This window comes from Apteryx mantelli, chromosome 20 (genome assembly GCF_036417845.1).
Source record: "Apteryx mantelli isolate bAptMan1 chromosome 20, bAptMan1.hap1, whole genome shotgun sequence".
In the NCBI taxonomy this organism is placed as follows: domain Eukaryota; kingdom Metazoa; phylum Chordata; class Aves; order Apterygiformes; family Apterygidae; genus Apteryx; species Apteryx mantelli.
Genome location: NC_089997.1, coordinates 12,782,980 through 12,801,667, shown reverse-complemented (window position 1 = coordinate 12,801,667; position 18,688 = coordinate 12,782,980). Strand labels below are relative to the sequence as shown.

The window sequence follows — 18,688 nt, the reverse complement described above, 5'->3', positions numbered from 1 at the left end:
CTGAACTCCACGATCTCATGGTCACTGCAGCCAAGGCAGCCCCTGACCTTCACATCTTCCACCAGTCCTTCTTTGTTAGTACGAGGTCCAGCAGCACACCTCTCCTTGTTGGCTCCTCCACCACCTGTGTCAAGAAGTTGTCACCAATGCTCTGCAGGAGCCTCCAGGACTGTTTGTGCCTAGCTGTGTTGTTTTTCCAGCAGATATCGGGGTGGTTGAAGTCCCCCATGAGAGCCAGGGCCTGGGATCGTGAGGCTACTTCCAGCTGTCTGTAGAAGGCCTCATCGACTTCCTCTTCCTGATCAGGTGGCCTGTAGTAAACACCCACCACAGTGTCACCCATGCTAGCCTGCCCTTTGATCCTTACCCATAAGCTCTCGACTCACTCTCCATCCACCCCTAGGCACAGCTCAATACATTCCAGTTGCTCTCTCACATAAAGAGCAACTCCACCACCTCGCTTTCCTGGCCTGTCTTTCCTAAAAAGCCTGTAGCCATCCATGACAGCACTCCAGTCATGCGAGCTATCCCACCATGTCTCTGTAATGGCAGTGAGATCATGGCCCTGCGACCGCACACATATCTCTAGTTCTTCCTGTTTGTTCCCCATGCTGCGTGCATTGGTGTACAGGCATTTCAGGGACGTGATCGAGCATGCAGGTTTCCCAGGAGGGGTAAAAGAGGGTCCTCCATAGCCACATCCCATGTGCACTTCCCTGGCTGCATTCACCTGCTGGAGGCATCCTGACTTGAGCAGTCTTTTGCCAACTACACTGTCACTATAACTCTCCCCTTCCCCCATCTTTCCTAGTTTAAAGCCCTCCTTACCAGGTTGGCCAACCTGTTGGCAAAGACCCGCGTGCCCCGCCTCGTGAGGTGGATCCCATCTCTCGCCATCAGTTGTCGATCTTCAAACAGGGTCCCATGGTTGTAGAAACCAAAACCCTGTTGCCAACACCAGCGGCGCAGCCAGTCGTTAACCTGGAAAGTCCGTCTCCTCCTCCTCTCATCCATCCCCCTCACTGGCAGGATTGAGGAGAAGATGACCTGGGCTCCCAGACCCTTGACCACCATCCCCAGAGCTCTGAAATCCTGCTTGATGGTCTCCAGTTTGCCCTTGGTGTCATTGGCGCCGACATGGAAGAGCAGCAGTGGGTAATAGTCCGAAGCGTGGACAAGCCTTGGCAGTCTTTGCATGACATCTCTCACACGAGCCCCCGGCAGGCCACAAACCTCTCTAGACAAGAGGTCAGGTCGGCAGATAGATGCCTCCGTCCCCTGTAGCAGGGAGTCCCCCACAACAATCACCCGCCACTTTTTCCGGGTGTTCCGGTAGGGCACAGGGTCTGTTGTCCCGGTTACTTCCCTGGCAGCCATGCCCATCTCCTCCTCATCCTGGAGGGCACTAAACCTGTTCTTCAGCTTCAGGTCTTCAGGAGGAGTAGGAGCCTTTCTCCTCCCACGAGCAGTGACCAGTTTCCAGCCTTCTTCTATGATGTTATGTTGTACCGTTTCACACGGCACAGAGCCCTCTGGCAACTCCACTGCTGCAGGGGGTTGGGACTCCTGGAGCTGTACAGTCTCCGAGAATACCCTATCTCTTGCTCTGCTTCTCGGATGCTGCGCAGCCTACTGACCTCCTCCCGTAACTCCCTTACCTGACGACACAACTCGTCAACAGCAGCACACCTCCTGCAGGACAGCTGACTGCCAGCCCAGGCCTCCCGGAGAGGCCCCAAGCACTCCCTGCAGCCTGAGACCTGTAGAGCTGCATCTACTGTCAGAGGGCCAGTCTGGGTCCAAGCCTCTGACACAGCAACTCCAGCAGCCGCTGGGGAACGCGCTGTGCGGCGTGTCACGACCATACTTGAGGAAGTGTACACCACAGGGAACAGAAATGAAGGTCCCTTCGCACGTCCCTTCGCGCGCCCTTCTGCGCAAACTGCTGCGCAAACTGCTGCCTCTGTTCGCTGCGCTCTGGGAGCTGCGCTCTAGGCCTGGCTCTTATATAGGCCTCTCCCTAGCACTGACTCACAGGGTGCTTGACCGCCCAATCAAGGGCCACTGGCATCAAAGGCCCCAACCCCCTCTGGTCAGGGGCAACCCAGAGAGCTCGTTAGCAGCAGCCACTCCTAGCTGGAGCTTTTCCCACGAGCTTTTCCCAGGAGAAGTCAAGGCCTCCTGCAGTTGTCCTTGCCTAGCTTCCCCTTTCCTGTTCACAGCGATCACCTTCTAGGTCCTCGGGGGTCCTCAGAAAGCCCACAACTTCCACAAGATCCTCAAGTTCTAGTCAGAGCCCAACCACTGCTGCGCAAACTGCTGCCTCTGTTCGCTGCCTCTGTTAGCTGCGCTCCAATGATGAGCATTATCTTAGCAAATGATGAGCATTATCTTAGCAAAAGAGCCAAATCTTTTTTTTTTTTTTTAAACAAACACTTTGTCTATGAATGTCTGTGAAGCAAACAAACCATTTTGATCCATCGTCTTCTGGTTATGGACCCAGGTACTTGTGCTGTGCCCCTCTGCCCCTGCTGCGGGCTCTGCATGGAGCTTCAGAGCAGGCGTGCCATTTCCTGCAGCCAAGGTGAGAGATTTGGACTGGCAAACAACATCTGGGCATGCCCAAAACATCATCCGAGGGATGGAACAGGCATGTCTTTATTTTGTCACTCTTCGTCCATCTCTGGCCCATGTCCATGTGTGTGAGTGTAGTGACATTTCTGCAGCTGAGCAGAGAGGTCCCTGCACCAGCTCTCGGGGAGAGCATGCCCTTCAGGTGAGGGCTGAGCTCAGCCCCTCATGTCCCTGTGGGGAAGGGCAGGGCCTGACACAGCCCCAGGACTGGCTGAGTGGGTGCTAACCCCATGGTGGAAGGGCCATGGGGCTGAGCAGAGCTGGCACCACTTGTCTCCAAACACCCTGTGGGAAGCCCATGGGAGAAGGGTGTTCACAGAGTGAGACCCCCATGGAGGTGAGTAATGCACATGGGCGCTGCAAACCCAACCCCCGTCCCCATGGGAAAACCCCACTCCCACTGGACTCAGGCTTGAGCCCTGCATCTCCCACAGGGAGAGATGGGCCAGGGGCTGGGGAGGGAGGGGGCTGTCTCAGGGCAGGGGCTGCCAGCAGGGAGGCTCCAGGTCCTGGGGACAGAGGTGGTACCTGAGCCCCAGCTCCCCCCAGAGCCCCCAGGGTCACCCCTGCCCTGCCCCACCGCCCTGGGGCTGTGCTGGTGATACCATGGGTGTCCCTGGCAGAGAGCAGTGCATGTGGGGACAGAGCCACGCTGAGCAGGGCCGTGTTCCCGGGAAGGGGCAGGAGGGCAGGGCAGACCCTGAGCGGGGCCGGCACAGCCCAGCTCTCCTGCAGCCCAGCCAAGGGCTGGACATGGCACCAAGCGCCAGCTGAGCCCTGCGCTCCTTGCGGCTGCACAAGTCCCAGAGCCCAGGGCTCATGCAGGGCCCCTGTCCAGCCCCGAGGGCAGAGCTGCTGGTCTGGGAGCAGCGAGGGGAAGGAGCAGGATCCGGCCCTTGCTCGCACTGCACTATGGTCCTGAGGTGTAAATCTCCATCTTTGCCACAGCTCAGTGTGGGCAGAGCTCCAGGGCAGAAGAGGCTGGTTAGGGGCACCTGGTGCAGGACGAGGTCCCTGCGGAGCAGGTGCTCCAGCATGGAGGTGTCTGCCCCAGAGCAAGAGCCCCTCTGTGCCCCAGTGTCCTCCTGCCCTGGCACATGCAGCGCTGCTGGGGCTGAGCCCTGAGGCCACTGGGACAGATGTCTGAGACCCCTGGCTGAGCAGTGCTGATACTTTTCCCTCACACCTACCCTGGGGGTCTGGGCTCTTCCCGTGATCCCTCCCCAGCTCTGCACACACGGCCCAGCCATCCTGCAAGGTCCCCAGCACCAGGGCTCCATCCTGGAGAGGAGCCAAGACATCCCCAGCCCCAGGACATGCTGCTGCCCATGGAGGGTCAGTACAGGGCCTGGGGCTGGAGGAGCTCCCAGCACAACACAGGGAAAGGCTGCCATGGGAGAGGGTGCTGGTGACAGCTGCTGGCTCCCTCCTCTCCTCGAGGGCAGGATCCTGCTGTTTGCAGCACCACTGAGTTGTGGCTGTTCCTGGTGGGGGGGGGGGGAGGCCTGGCTTTGCCCTGCCCCAGCTGGGGAGATGGAGGGGGCTCACACAGCCCCACTGTTGGGCTGTGGCTTGGGTGCTGGGGCAGAGGAGACCTGCCCCTCCTGGGACCCAGAGCTGAAACCCTCCTGCAAAGCAGAGCCAGTGCTGGGCAGCACTGGGACTGGGGACATTATCCTCTGCCTCCCCAAGAGAGGCACCAGACCCTGGGCAGAGACGTCCAATTTTGTCTCCCGGTCAGATGGTGCCTGTTGCGGGGGGGAGGCGAGCTGTGCTGGGGCAGCTGGGCAGGGAGAGCTGACGGCAGTCACATGGCCCCATGCTTTCCTGTGCCTGCCAAGGCTGAAATCAGTAAATGAGTGGAGGATGGGTGCATAAGTGGTGGGGTGGGGGGATGACAAAAGGAAGGAAAGAGGAAAAATGCAAGGGAAAAAGTAGGGAACATAATTTCAGTGTAGGAAAGGAAAGTTAAAGCAGGAAAAAAATGCTATTCTCAGAAACTGCCAGTTTAGTCACAGAATCCCAATTTTTTTACATATAGGTATAGATCATATAGATTCAGCTACAGATGCATTTGGTGACTCCTCCCCATTCCAGGAGATCTCTCCCAGTACCTCAGGTGTCAGCTCAGTGCAGGAAAGGAAATGAGCCACGGTGAAGGTGGAGTGTGTTTTTGTGCGCTTGGCCTTAGCCCTGCTGCCCATCAGTGTGTGGCATGGGGAACCCATCAGGAAGAGCCAGCGGGGTGCAGAGACCCCCCTGGCTGGAGGAGGAAGGGCAGTTTGGGTGCCAGATGCTGCACAGCTGTTGAACCCTCCTCCCCACTCAGCTCCTGTGTGAGCAGTTTCTCACCTGTGGGCGCTGGGGCACAGTTGGTTAAAACCTGGCCTAGGACCAGGGATCCTCTCTCAGCTCCCATCAGCAACTGCTTTAGGAGTGGACGTGAAATCTTCTCTCCATGGAAATATGCCCTTGTGAGCATCCTCGGGGATGGGCCTGTCCCAAGGCCGGGGGCTGAATCGTGACTTTGGGCTGGAGCCCGCATATTGTGGTGGTCCCTTCTCCAGCCCACTGCCCTCTCCCTCTTCTGCCTCCCACCCTGCTGAAGGAAATGTCCTCTCCTGTCACTGACTGCTCCCGTCCCCTGCGTCTGCACGCAGATAGTCCCCTGCACAGAGCCAAACTGGTGCCCCAGCTGAGGCAGCTCCTTTTTCTGCCCTTGCAGCCCATCAGCGGGAGGGCAGAGGGGTGGGGGGTGGATGGGAGCAGGGGGGCATCCCAGGGCTTCCCTGAGCCCTGGTGCCTCACAGCCCCTGCCAGGAAGGAGCCAGCTCTGGGCTGTGCCAGGAGTGCTCGGGGGGTCCATGAGGACCACGGGAGCCAGGAGCAGCCCCTGGAAATGGGAGACCCTGTGGAGCCAGAGGAGGGGAAATCCCAGCCCCTGGCACCCCAACAACCTGCTCTGCGCCATGTGCAGGGGCAGTGGGAAGCAGAGCTGCCTCTCAACCGCTGTGGGGAGGTGATCCCCAGGGAATGAGCCCCTCTGGGGCTGGCTGGGGTGTTCAGGGCTCTGCTGTCACCTCCAGGCTCTCTGCTGTGGGGCCACAGCCCAGGACCAACCCTGTCACTGCCTCTCAGTGGTGGCATCCTTGCCTGGGACCAGGATGGTCCAGGCAGAGCCCCTGGGAAAAGAGCAAGCAGGGGCACTCCCAGGGTGAGGGGACTGGACCTCCCTGCCCAGAGGGGCATTACGGGACCCTGCAGAGAGACCCAGTTTGGCTGGAAGCTCTGCGTGTGGTTTGCAGCATGGAAATGTCTCTGCCAGCAGGAATATCCTCCAGCTGGACTGTTCACTATTCCCACACTCCAGGGTCCATGGGCACTTGCAGGTGCACAGCCTGTCTCAGAGCCCGCTGGTCCCGAGACATGCCCCTTCCCCACTGCTGGTTCTTGGTGCTTCACCCTCCCTGATCAGCCTTGGGGAGACACCCTGACACCTGGGGAGGGAAGCACCAGCTCTGGATCAAACTCCCAAATGCTTTTAATAAGAACAAATACCAATGCATGGCATAGAAGTAGACAAATAAAAACAGACAAAATGCCCAGCTCTTTCTGCTACCAGTGGGAGAAGGGAGACTGGTCTCTGGCACTCATGGCTCTCCCAGCTGCACAGAACTCTCTTCCATCCCAGGTGCACCCAACCGCATGGCAGGGGTGGGCTCTCCTGGCCCTGGGCTCAGGGACCTTTGGGCACCAGGGTCCAGTCTCTCAGCCTTGGTGTCCTCATGGGGATGTGTCAGAGATGCCTCTTCAGCATCATCGTACCCCGTGTCTGTGGGGAGCAGGGATGGGGTGTCTCTCTTGGCTCCTGGGGCCCCATCACTTCTCCAGGAGTGCAGGCTCCCCTCTGGAAGCAGCAAGGCCGGTGCATTGCAGTTGGCCCCAGGCACATGCCCCTCCCGGGCTGTAAATCCCCTTCCTCTCCCTCCTCTCACTGTCCCGAGATGTCTGGCCCCTTATCCCACCCCAGTTTCCCCACCAGGAAAACTCCTGGCGCAGGTTCCCTCCCCATCCTGGGAGGTCGGGCTCTCAGTATGCAGTGACTCTCCAGGCACTGGGGACGGCACCCCAGAAGCCGGCAGCACTGCACTTCCCCCTCACCTCTCTGCACCTCCCCAGGCCTGTTTCCCTCCTCTGCTTCCCTGGGCACTTCCCAGTCTCGCTGCCCAGGAACAACATCCTCCCCGGGGTCAGAGACTTCTCTGGCATCGTCATAGCCATCTGCTGGGTCACCTCTGGGCAGGACGGGGACATCTGAAAGGAGAGGGGAGCTGGTGGCAATGAGAAGAGCCCTCCTGCAGAGCGGAGGAAGGAAGGATGTGCAGGAACAAGGGACTGAGATGCTGGTGTTGGCAGGGCCACAGGAGACTCAGCATCTGTCCCACCTCCCCCAGGGTTGTGGGAGCGTGCATATGGCAGCGGGGATCCCTCTCGCCCAGCTGCAGGGTCAGCAGTGCTGGGCTCTGCACCGGAGCTGGCTGTGGAGACGCTGGTGCCTTGAGGCATGGCTCCTTGAGGTAAGCTCAGGGCCTGCTGGAGGCAGGGACAGGTTGAGCCCGGGAAGTCCCCCTGCGACCCCGCAGGGCTCAGGGCTGCAGACACCCAGCTCAGATGGGCATGTGCGACCCTCACCCGCTCCACATGGCTCTGGAGTCATTCCTGAGGGTGATTCCTCCCCACCCTGATGGTGACACTCAGTGACAACGCTGTTGGTCACACAGCTACAGGGAGGAGAGAGCAACCCTTCCTCTGCCTCACCCTCCATTACCTGGTGCTGACCCAGGACTGTCCTCCTCCTCGCTGTCCCCAGGCTCGGGCTGCAGCTTGGTCAGGGACCCCTCCAAAGAGGAGCCTGGCGAGAGGAGCAGCGGGTGTTATTGGGGTGAGCCCTGCTGACCCTGCTCATGGCCAGCACTGCTGGGGACGGGGATCCACACAGCAGGGACTGCGCGGGGAGGAGGGTTCGGGGCTCATCCTGCTCCCATGGGATAAACCCCATCTCAAAGGGCCTTTTGGAGCTGCCCTGGGACAGCCCCTTCCCTCACCCACCAGGTACAACCCCGGACAGGCAGCCCAGCAGGCAGGGAGGAGCTGTGCCCTGGGCTGGGATGGGCAGAACTGGTGGGGAGGAAGCTCCTCACAGGGCTGCTCTCCCCACAGACCCTGTGGCCCAGCACTGTGGGGACCACTGGTCTGGGGGCTGCCAAGGTCCCATCCTGGGTCAGGGCTGGGGGAAAGGGCCCTGAAGATGTGCTCCCTCCAAAGTGGACCCACACCAACCTGAGCGACCGAACATCGCCTGCTTCTCCCATGTCAAGCTGTAGTCAATCTCCTGGTACACGGCCTCAGAGAAGGGCTCCAGAGACCTCCTGGAGCCTGGCGACAGAGGCAGGGTCGGCACAGGGACGTGGAGACAGGAGACCAGACTCCGATGTGCTCACCCAGCCCTTCCCCAGGCCAGACCAGTACTGACCCCACAGCCCAGCCCCACTGCTCTGTCCAGGCACCACTGCCACGTCCCCAGTGACAGCAACGTCCCTGTGGAGATGGTCTGGGACAACGTCACCCTCACCCTGTCCCGTCAGAGACAGCCTCATGCCCCTTTTGGCCCCGAGTCCAGTCCCTGGTCTGACCCTGGAGCAGCTCCCACAGCTCCTCTCCCCGGGGAGCTCCCTGCTCTCTGCCAGATGGGTCCATAACATGGCCCTGCCCTGCCATGGGTGGGCAGGGCTGGGCAGAGAGAGCAGCCTGGGGACCGGACACCCGCACTGAGAGACCCCCTGCCCTGGGCTCCTCCCGGCACCACTCCTGCCCCACAGCCTCCAGTGCTGCCCAGAGCACAGCCAGCTGCTGCTCCCGTCTCCCCCGGCCTCTTGCTGCCATTTCTCTCCTCGCCCATCACCATCTCCTCCTGCATCTGGAATCTCTCCTCCCCTGGTTGCTGCTGTCCCACAGACAGACAGTGGAGGGGCAGGGAATAGGGCAGGACAAAGCACCCGCACCCCAGCTCCATCTGTTCCCCTCACAGACAACCCACAGCACCCCCGGGGCTGCCAAGAGGCATCGCCCACCCTGGGACCGATGGGGAAGGACCCACCTCTGCGCTGAGCCCTGGCACTTTGCACTTGCCCCACCAGGAGGGCCAGCAGCAGGCAGAGCAGGGCCCCCAGGATGATGCAGATGATGACAGGCACCGAGATTCTCCCGCTGTCCCTCGCACGGCCCTGGGTGAGATCTGCATGGGCAGGGACATGGACGAGGCAGCCCCTGGCCTGGGGGAGGTGGGGGTCCAGGGACATCCTAGTCCTGACCCCCCACACACACATGGCAGCAGGGGGTGGGGGCACAGGGTTGGGTCACAGGGCAGTTCCCACCCTGCTGGCTGAATCACAGCCCTCCCCAATGCCACCTGCTCCCACCCCAGGGCTTCCTCTCTGGGGCTTCACACCCCAGCACAGAGCCCCTTCCCTCGGGCTGCAGGTCACAACCTGGCCCCAGAGAGATCAACCCCAGGGAGGAGGGGAGGTTACCTGCTCGAGGAGGTGACGTTGTCGTCCTCGGTGCAGCTGCAGAGCAGAGAGAGAGATAGAGGGGTGTGTGTGGGTGTGTGTGTGTATGTGGACATCCCCTTAAAGTCCCATCTGAACTGTCCTTCTCTGGGTCCCCATGACAGGCCCAGGGTCCTCTGCTCTGGGCCGTGGGGAGGACAGCACCGGCAGACCAGGGGATGCACTTACAGGGGTTGCAGGAGTCCCATGGGCAGAAGCCTGAGGACACCCAGACCCACAACAGCTGCTCCCCACCTGACACCAGACACCTGACCTCCCCAGGGACATCCTTGCTCTGAGGAGCTCTGGGGCCTTGTGAGGACCCAGCTGGGGAGACATGTCCTGGAACAAGGGGATGAAGCACTGCTACTCACCGGAGCAATTCACAGCAGCATCTTCCTTGTGCTGGCAGGCACCGCTGTCCCCAGGCTTGGTGCAGCAGTCCCAGAGAGATCGCTCCGTCCCTCTGCACTCCACCTGCTACAGCCAGATGGGACCTGTCCCCTTCCCAAATGCAGCCTTCCGCAGGGCAGACACAGCAGGGCCACAGCCCAGCTGCCTGCAGGCGACCTCAGCATCCTTCATGTCCCAGGAGTCATCACACACCGTCCCCCAGGAGCCGTGGGGCCAAACCTCCACTCTGCCTGAGCACATGTCCTCTCCTCCCACAGCACGAATCTTCTCCATCTCTGGAAAACGCAGAACCCCCCATGTCACTGGAGCAGCTGGGAGAGCCTGGCCAAGCGAGAAGGGCACATGGAGGAGCAGCTACCTGTGCAGTTCGTAGAGTTGGGGCATTCTGCCGCCGGGGCTGGAGTGGCTTCTGGTCGTCTCCCTGCAGAAGGAAATGCTGCGGTGAAGGGGCTGCTTCATGGGAGTCATGTGGACAGGAGCAGGACTGACCTGTGCTTGAACCTCCCAGTGCCTCCTTGCTCATGGACACAGCTGGATCCCTGGTAATTCAGGGTAGAACAGCACAGCACTGAAGGCTTACCCCCGCCTGCTCACCCCCAAAGGCTCCCTGGTTAGCAGAGGAGCAGAAGGATGTTCCCAGAGGGGAGGCTTCTCTGAGCTCTGCTGCCAGCAGTGCCCTGCACGCTGCCTGTTTCCTACATAACCCTCAGCCACCAGGACTGGTTTCACTCTCCCCCTTCCCGTTCCCTCAGCAAAACACAGCCATGAGCAGGATGTTCTGCATGGACTTCCCAAGCTAAAAGGTGGTTGTCTGGGCCCTCTCTATGGGCAACAGAGCAACAGGCACCTCCAAGAGGTGTCCAAGGGGAGCTGGAGGAGACCCTGCCTGGAGGTGCCTCTGCCCCTCCTTGGGCTACGCAGGGAACTCAGGACAGCTATTGCTGATGGACACGTGTCACTCTGAGAGATGAAGTCTTGTTTGTGTCACTGACAGCACAGTGGTCCAAAATGGAACGTAAAAGCCACTCCAAGCTCTTTCTCTGCATTGCACCTCGCTGAACAGGGAGCAGGACCTGCTGTGAGCCTTTGTGCCCAGGTGGCTCCAGCCTTACCACTGCAGGTGATGTGAGTCTCTTCTCGTTGGTCATCACATGACTGCAGCTTCCAGGAAGCAGAGGGACACTGCCAAAAGGAGCTGTTCATCTTCCCACACTGAACACGATCCAGCCATGTGGAGCCAGATATCCTGCCATATGGCAGGTCTGTTTCAAGGAACCCTTCATCTCCACAGCCCAGCTCTTTGCACGCCAGGGACATGGTGTCAGGAGTCATTGAGTTGGAGCAAACACTCCCCCACGTCCCATTGTAGAAAACCTGCAGGTGCCCAGAGCAGCCGTCACTCTTCTCCAGCCTCAGGGCTGTGAACTCTGGAAGGAAAGGCACAAAGTGGGGGGGAACAAGCTGGTCCTGGGCTGAGGAGAAGGAAACCTGAAGCATCCCTGAAAATCCCCCAGGTTATTCTATGGCATCCATGGCAGGAAGGCTTACTGCAAGGAGCAGGATCTCTTCTGGACACCCCAGGGCTCAGACAGGCAGAGGGCACTGCCAGCAAGTCACTGTTTCACCAAGGGAGCAGAGAGAAGTTCCCAACGTGCAGTACTACCCTCCCCTCTAAGCCCTGGGGACGTCTGTGCCCTCCCTGTAACCCTGACTAGCTCCAGTGAGGACTGTGCACGGATGTTCCCAGGATGGGGGCAGGAAGGGGGCTCAGGGCAGCCAGGGACAGGCTCGGCCATGCCCTGCTCTCCCTGCCTCCCTACCTTCCTGGGCAGCAGGCTCCCACCACTGCTCCCCACACAGACCTGAGCAGACGACTCCTGCGTCCTCTTTGTGCCTGCAGTCGTGCTGCCCCCAGGCCTTGGCGGGGCAGTCCCAGAGAGCAGCTTCACCCCCGGAGCAGTTCACCTCGTCCAGCCAGATCTTCCCAGAGCCTTTCCCATAATGAGCAGAGCCGGGCGCCTCCATGGCCACCCCACAGCCCAGCTGGCGGCAAACAACGGTGGCGTCGGACAGGTCCCAGGAGTCGTCGCAGACGGTCCCCCAGGTGCCCTCGTAGTAGATCTCCACTCTCCCGGCACAGCGCCCTGCCCCATTCACCAGCCGGACCCGCCGGCTCCCTGCAGCCGGGAGAAACCCCAGCTGTCAGGGGCTCCCGGCCCTGGGGAGCACAGTGTGTTGGGGACTGTCAGTGACTCACCTGAGCAAACCACTCCCACATCCTCCGCAATTCCTTCCGGCACTGCCTCAGGCAGGGAGATGTTGCAGAGGGTCAGGCGAGTCTCCTTCCCTGCACACTGGACCCTTCTCAGCCCCACGGGGCCCGTCCCTCGCTCAGGCTTCGGCGGGTTGTAGGCTCGCTCTGCCTCTCCGCACTGGAGCTGCCAGCACACCACGCTGGCATCGTTCCCATCCCACTGGTCATCCAGGACTCTGACCCACGTCCCGTGCAGCAGCATCTCCACTCGCCTGTCACAGCGGCTCCCTCCGCCCACCAGCCACAGGGATTCAGAGGGTTCTGTTCGGAGACAGGCAAAATACCCTGGACCCTCTGTGACACCGGGGAGCCCTGCACCCTGCCATGTGTCTCCCATTTCTGATGCCCTGGGACACCCAGGGACTCACCCATCTGTAGCCAGCTCACAGTGAGGAACTTGAGGATGGAAGTTTTCCAAGTTTTTTTTTTTTCTTTTTTCCTCCAGTCACTAAACCTTGCTGACTACAAATGTCATTTCTCAGGAAGGGACAGGGATGGGCAAGCATGGGAGGTGAGGGCAAATCCCAGAGCCACCAGATATATCCTTAATGATGAATGTGGAGCAGCTTCAGCAGGAGGAAGCACTGGCCTGTGCAACGGCCTGGGTGATGGACAGGATGAGCACAAGCCTTGCTCCATCTCCATGCTGGGACTGACCCCTGCTGAGACACCCAGGGGAGAGCCCACACGTCTCTACCCCTCTGCATCCCTATGGATTGGGGATGTGGAGCTTGTGTCCTGGGCAGGAAGCAGAAGCACGAGGGCCTTTCTTACAAAACAGGACGAGTTTGGGGTTCATACTGACAAGAAGCAAGGGCAAATCCCAGCCCCGCTCTGCAGCTCGGCCTCAGGGATTGCTCCTGCTGGACGCGCCCACAGCAGCCCCTGCAGGCGGTGGGATCAGGGTCTGCAGGGCTCTCTGTGGTCTGGGACGGGGCTGTGTGCTGCAGGAGGGAGAGGAGGGTCCTTCACAGCTGCACTGAGTGGAGCTGTGTCCCACAGCCCCGTCTTGTGCCTGTGCTGCAGGAGGGGAGCAGAGGAGCCCAGGCCTGGCGGTGGTCTCCAGGGCCTGAACCAGCTGCCCCAGGGAGGCAGAGACCTGAGCCGGCAAAGCCCTTTGAATCCCTCCATGGGAAGCCAGGGTTTCTCCAGGGAGAACATTCAGTTTGTCATTGCCATGGGCTCCCAGTTTTGGGTTGCCGTGTCACACACAAGGGGCAAGTTTAGTTAATCCTCCATTTTCCCTGAACTCACCTGAGCAATAAATGCCAGCATCATTGTCATGTGAACATGAGGAGGCCCCCAGGGCAGTCACAGGGCACTGTCCCAAATGGGATTCGGTCCCATCACAGTGGAAGGTGTCTCTCCAGACAGGGCCAGTTCCTCTCCCAAAATGCCCTCCTCCAGGAACAGATTCAGCAAATCCACAGTTGAGGTGATGACAGAGAACGTGGGCATCGGAGATGTCCCAGTGAGAGTCACAGAGGGTTCCCCAGGTCCCCAGCACCTGGATCTCCACCCGCCCCGAACACCTGCTGCCATTCACCAGCCTGAATCCTGTGTACTCTGGGGAAAGAGGAGGAAAAGTGAAGATGGCGTTAAGAAAATTTCCACTATACTCTAGTTCTGCAGAGAAAGAACATGCAAGGTCAGGGTGCCTTCCAAGCAGAACATCTTCTCTGACCTTGCCTTAGCCCTGGTTTAAGTACAAAGTTGAAGATCTGCAAAGAAGCCACTTTAATCCAGCCAGCAGTACAACAGTTGTTCAACGGTAACACCAGAAGAGGTGCAAATCAGCTAATGAATAATTATAAGATAGACCATATAAGGCTGGCACAGAACTACCTCATACTGTAGCATGGGAAGGGGATTGGTAGACCTAAGAATCGTGGATAGAGCTGGTTGGTTATGTAAACTGAAGTATTGAATATGTAACAACTTACTATCGCTTAAAAGTTGTAACAAAAAGCTGCTGGGTCCCTTCCTGTGCTCCCAGCCAAGAGGCACCTTATTGCTAGCAATAGAACTTTAAAAACTTTGAAATCTGACTCCTGCTGCTCGTTACCGGTGCCCGTGAATGAACAAATGAGAACAGATAATTTTAACAATGGCTTTGTGCTCTTGCACCCTCAGGTGTTGAAGGAGACCCCAAAGGGATAGCAGCTCTTTCTGCTCCTTCCACGTCATTTTAAGATTACAAACAACTCCACCCCTCCTGCACTCACACCATGCTCAGCGCAGTCACTTCCCTGCTCCCCTACCCTGCAGCGCACAGCTCACAGGAGGCATTTCACACCTCCTCCCTGAATGCTCACGTGTGCAGGTGACACCAGCGTCGTTCCCGTGGGTGCAGGTCTGGTTGCTGAGGGACATCCTGGGGCAGGAGGAGAGGAGGGATTCATTCCCCACACACTGCAGCTCTTCGTCCCAGATGGCACCGACCCCCTCTCCAAAGTGAGCTGCCCCGGGGATGGACAGGACTGTGCCACACTGCAGCTCCCTGCAGATAACCTCAGCAGCTTTGAGACCAAAGTGCAAGTCACAGACTGTTCTCCTCAGGTCTCCATCTCTGATCTCCACACGTCCTGAGCAGGGGCTGGCCCCTCCAACCAGCTGGACAAATCCTGGAGAAAACACCAATGACAGGCAGTTCCCAGAGGCTTCCAGCAGTTACATACCTGCATCCCACATGATTTCCAAGGCAGCCACATCCAGAATGACCCATGAACACCCCAGCGGCAGCCGTCCATGGGTGTTGATGACACAAACCCTTCAGGGCCCCTTGCACCTCCTTTCACACCTACACAGTGTCCCAGGGCTTGTGTCTATCCTGGACCCACAGCCACAGGCACTGCTCAGGCAAATGCTGCTGCCCCAGGAGCCCAGCGCTGCCCGGCACAGGCCCCCAGCACCACAGTGCCTGGACTAGGAAAACAGGCCCAGGTGCTGCGGAGCTCAGAGCCAGGCTGGGGAATCGCCTCAGAGCAGCCCAAAATGCTCCCTGTTCCCGGGGGTGTCCTGGGGTGTTGGGGTGTCTGTGAGGGGAGACATGTCCCAGGCACAGAAATGGTGCAGCTGTAACCGGGTCGGTGTCTGGGCCAGCTGTCTCCTCCGACACGTGCCTGGGGAGAGGTGTCCCCAGGCAGGGCCACAGCGCACTGCTGGGGCTGTGCACGTCATGGCCAGCGACCGGGCAGAGGAGCAGGAGATCTGCGTGCAGCCCTGGGCTGACACCGGTGCGTGCTCCAAAAGCAGGTACAGATGAGGGTCAGCAAGTGCTGGCAAAGCCCTGTGGCACGGGGCAGCGTGGGGAGCCGAGGGCCGGCAGGAGCGGCTGGACAGCGGGTCAGTGCTGCCTGGACAGGCCGCGTTCCCCGCGGGTCTGTGGCAGCCCCAAGGACCCTGCAGGGCCGGCCTGTGCGTGCGGTGATGTGGGAGGGAGCAGCCAGGGGCCTCACAGCCACCAGGCCCCGAGCTCACGTGGGGCTGGTCCTCATGGGGCAGCCCTGGGCACGGCATGCAAGGTGCTGCCCGTCACCTTGCTCCTCTGCCCCAGGCCCTGCTCTTCTCCTCTCTGAAAAGCCCCTTCGGTTCAGCCTGAGGGTGGGCTGAGCCCCCGTGACCCTGATGGGGTCTGTGCACCCACGGTGGGCTCACCCGGGGCTTTCCCCAGGGACAGCAGCAGCAACAGTCCCAGCTTGGCAGTGAGAGTAGCCACGTCAGGGCCTGCTCCGGTACCCACGCATTTCTCCTTCAGGGCACAGCCCGGTTAGTCCCCGATCCCAGGACCCGCCCCAAAGGTGAGGAACTGGCTGACTCCTTACCTGAACAAACCACTCCAGCATCCATAGCATGAGTGCAGTAACGTTTACTCCAATCAGCATGTATGCACTCAGACAGGGCAGTCTCAGTGCCCTGACACTGAAGATAGCTCCGCCAAATCTGGCCAGATCCTGGCCCAAAAGGCGCATCCGAAAGAGCTTGGAGAGCAGATCCACAGTCCAGCTGCTTGCAAACTACAGCAGCATCTTTCATGTCCCAGCCCAAACCACACACTGTCCCCCACTGGTCCTGGTGTTTCACCTCCACTCTCCCAGCACAGGGGCTGCCTCCAGCCTCCAGCCTCACCTCCGCAGCACCTTCAAACACAGACATGGGGATGGTTAGGAGAATGCCAAGGCCCCGCGCTGTGGCTGTGCAGAGTCCCCTGCACAGGGCTGAGTCCCAGGCACCGGGGCTGTGAGCCCTCTCCCCTCTGGGCTGTTCCAGGGGCAGTGTCAGGGTCCGGCCTCTCCCTGCGGTCTGCGCTGGGCTGGGCTGGGGGATACCCAGCTCCAGCCCTTCTGGGCCATTCCCACCCCAGAGCGCTCGGCACCTCCTCGCACCCTGCACCCTGCCCATGCCCACCCAGACACCACGCCAGGCTCTGCACAGGGCACCCGCTCCTCCCCAGCACGACACCTTGTGAACAGCCCCAAACCCCCAGGCCTCCCCAAACTGCTGCATCCCCCATGACCCCAGTCCCCTGTCCACCACCTGCCCTGGGCACCACCCAAGCCCACCCACCTCCCACAGGGCTTTCCATGTCCCCAGGGAGCACCAAGAGGATCCCCAAGATTCTTCCAATGCTCATTCCCTCCTTGCCCATGTGGATGAGCCCAGCCCCTGCCCTCAGCCAGGGCCCCTGGGAAGGACACCTCTCTGCCGGGCTGTGGATGCAGATGCCCTGGTCCCCTTCTCTCTGCAGGGCACAAACTGCCCCACCTTGGGCTGGGGTCACCCCAACCACAGGGCACTGAACACCACAGAAACCCTCCTGGGCACCCTGGGGGTTGGCTGTGCCCTGGGGATTGCTGAGCTCTGCAGCCACCAGCTGACCCACCGCCAGCTCCAGGGGCACAGCACTGGGGGAACAGGGGATCCCCAAAGGGTGCCCAAGGACGAGGTGTCTATAAGCACACCCAGGCACCAACTGCCATAAGCACAGGAGCCCTGGAAGCACCAATACCCTTCTCCCACCCAGAGCAGCACAGGGTCAATGGACTTGAGCACCTTCGAGCCTTGTCTCAGTGCTTTCTGGGATGAAACCCCTTTTCCAGAGGGATCCCCATGATCCCACTGGTGCCCATTGGACCCAGGGCTGTGGGACAAGGAAGCAGGCACTTACCCAAGCAGAGCTGCACCCAGAGGAGCAGCCACAGCACCCGACGGACCAGGAGTCCCTCTGCCTCCATCTGCAGCTTCCTGCCCTGACAACACTGCCCTGATGCACCCCACTCCCTGACACAGTTCCTGGGGACTCGCACAGGACAACAAAGATGGGAGGCCAATATATATCTGCAGGTGCTGGCTCAGCTGCAGGAGGAGCCAATCGAAGCAGCAGGCACCTTTTTAGACATTATCAGGGGTTATCTCCCTTCTGACACAGCCCAGCCCTTCAATGAACTTCTCCAGCGTTCTTCATGACCATATATGAGGCACGGCTCCACTACGGATGTCACGGTCGCTGCTCTGGGGCATCATCACGGGGCCCATCCCAGTGGGACAGGGCAGATCATGGTGGGGAAATGGGTCTGTTGCCCCCTGTACCCCACTGTGGGGACCGGGAGTTTTGGGCATGTCGTACACTGTGTTTGCCTGAGTGGCCAAGGTGTGAGTGGCCAGCTGTCCCCGCACCATGGGAACCGTGGAGCTGGGATTGCCCCTGGGACGGGCTGTGTCAGGAAGGGAAGGAAACAGAAACAGCCCCTCACCCTGCTACAGACCTGCTGTACCGGGAGCAGCAGCAGTGAAAGGCCTCTTTGCCATGGCCAGAGCCCCATCCCGTGAGTGCGGGCTTGTCGATCCCTTCCTGGACAGCCCTGCGGTGGGTGCCCTGGTCAGGAGCAGGGAGCTGGGCCATTTCACTCCTCTGACAGCACACAGGGCAGCCCAGGCGTTCAGACCCCCCCGACTCTCAGCATGTTCACCCCACAGCCCGTTATTCCCTCGCAGGGGCTGATCGGGAGATCAAAGCCTCGCCTGCAGGTGCACAAACCACAGCCCACATGACCTCGGCAGCCTGTGCCGCGCTCTCCCTGCAGCCAGCGCCCGAGCCAGGAAGACGGTGGTTTCTCTCTGGGCTTGCTTCCCCAAGCACTGTCACTGCATGGAGCCGCTGTGCCAGCTCCAGCCCCAAACCTGCTCCCAGGGATGGCGCTGCAGGGGCTGCTCCTGCTGCCTTTGCAGACACGGCTGCTGGGCACAGCTCCTAGAGGGGGATTTTTCCTCGCAGGTGACCAAAACACCCCCCCGGGCCCTGCACTCAAGGCTGGGCAGGGGGACGGGTGTCCCCTGTGCAGCAGGGTCTCAGTACTCACAGCTCACAGCACTACCACAGCCCAGGGCCATCGGCACTTGGCACCTCGCCATCTCTCTGTAACTCCCATCCATCGCACACCACCACTTATGCAAAACAGCACACACATTTCACTGCAGTTTCTCATTAGTGATGCTGCATCTCACACCACCCCACCATGCTGGTATTGCACACCTTCATGCATTCCAGTGCCATTAGACTTTCACGTATGGTTATGTTATAGGTAAACGTGACAAATTGACAACCACTTGGGCCGGGTTGCATAAATTCCAATTTATAAAATAATTGAGCAAGTCACAAGTAAGCAAAACAGCGCTGGGCGGCTGGGGGGAGTCTCCTGCTCCACCAACGGCACGCGCA

At 59.9% G+C, this 18,688-nt stretch overlaps 3 protein-coding genes across 3 annotated transcripts in view; 1 reads left to right on the top strand and 2 right to left on the bottom strand.

Annotated features, from left to right (window-relative positions):
- Positions 1-11,834, bottom strand: part of LOC136993747 (antigen WC1.1-like) — a gene marked incomplete at both ends in the record, with an annotated part of 213,633 nt that extends 201,799 nt beyond the window's left edge. Inside the window, 2 exons of the mRNA XM_067308690.1 lie at positions 10,769-11,083; positions 11,519-11,834. Coding sequence (XP_067164791.1) covers positions 10,769-11,083; positions 11,519-11,834 — 631 coding nt within the window. The remainder of the gene's footprint in view (positions 1-10,768; positions 11,084-11,518) is intronic.
- LOC136993803 (antigen WC1.1-like) overlaps positions 1-18,688 on the top strand; it is a 350,141-nt gene that overhangs the window by 272,088 nt on the left and 59,365 nt on the right. The gene's annotated exons all lie outside the window — the stretch shown is intronic.
- Positions 14,347-16,618, bottom strand: LOC136993746 (scavenger receptor cysteine-rich type 1 protein M130-like; the record flags this gene model as incomplete). Its single annotated transcript, XM_067308689.1, has 3 exons — positions 16,537-16,618; positions 15,795-16,109; positions 14,347-14,594 (listed from the first exon to the last, which is right to left on the bottom strand). Coding segments are annotated over exons 1-3 (645 nt in total), but the record flags the coding sequence as incomplete, so codon positions are not given.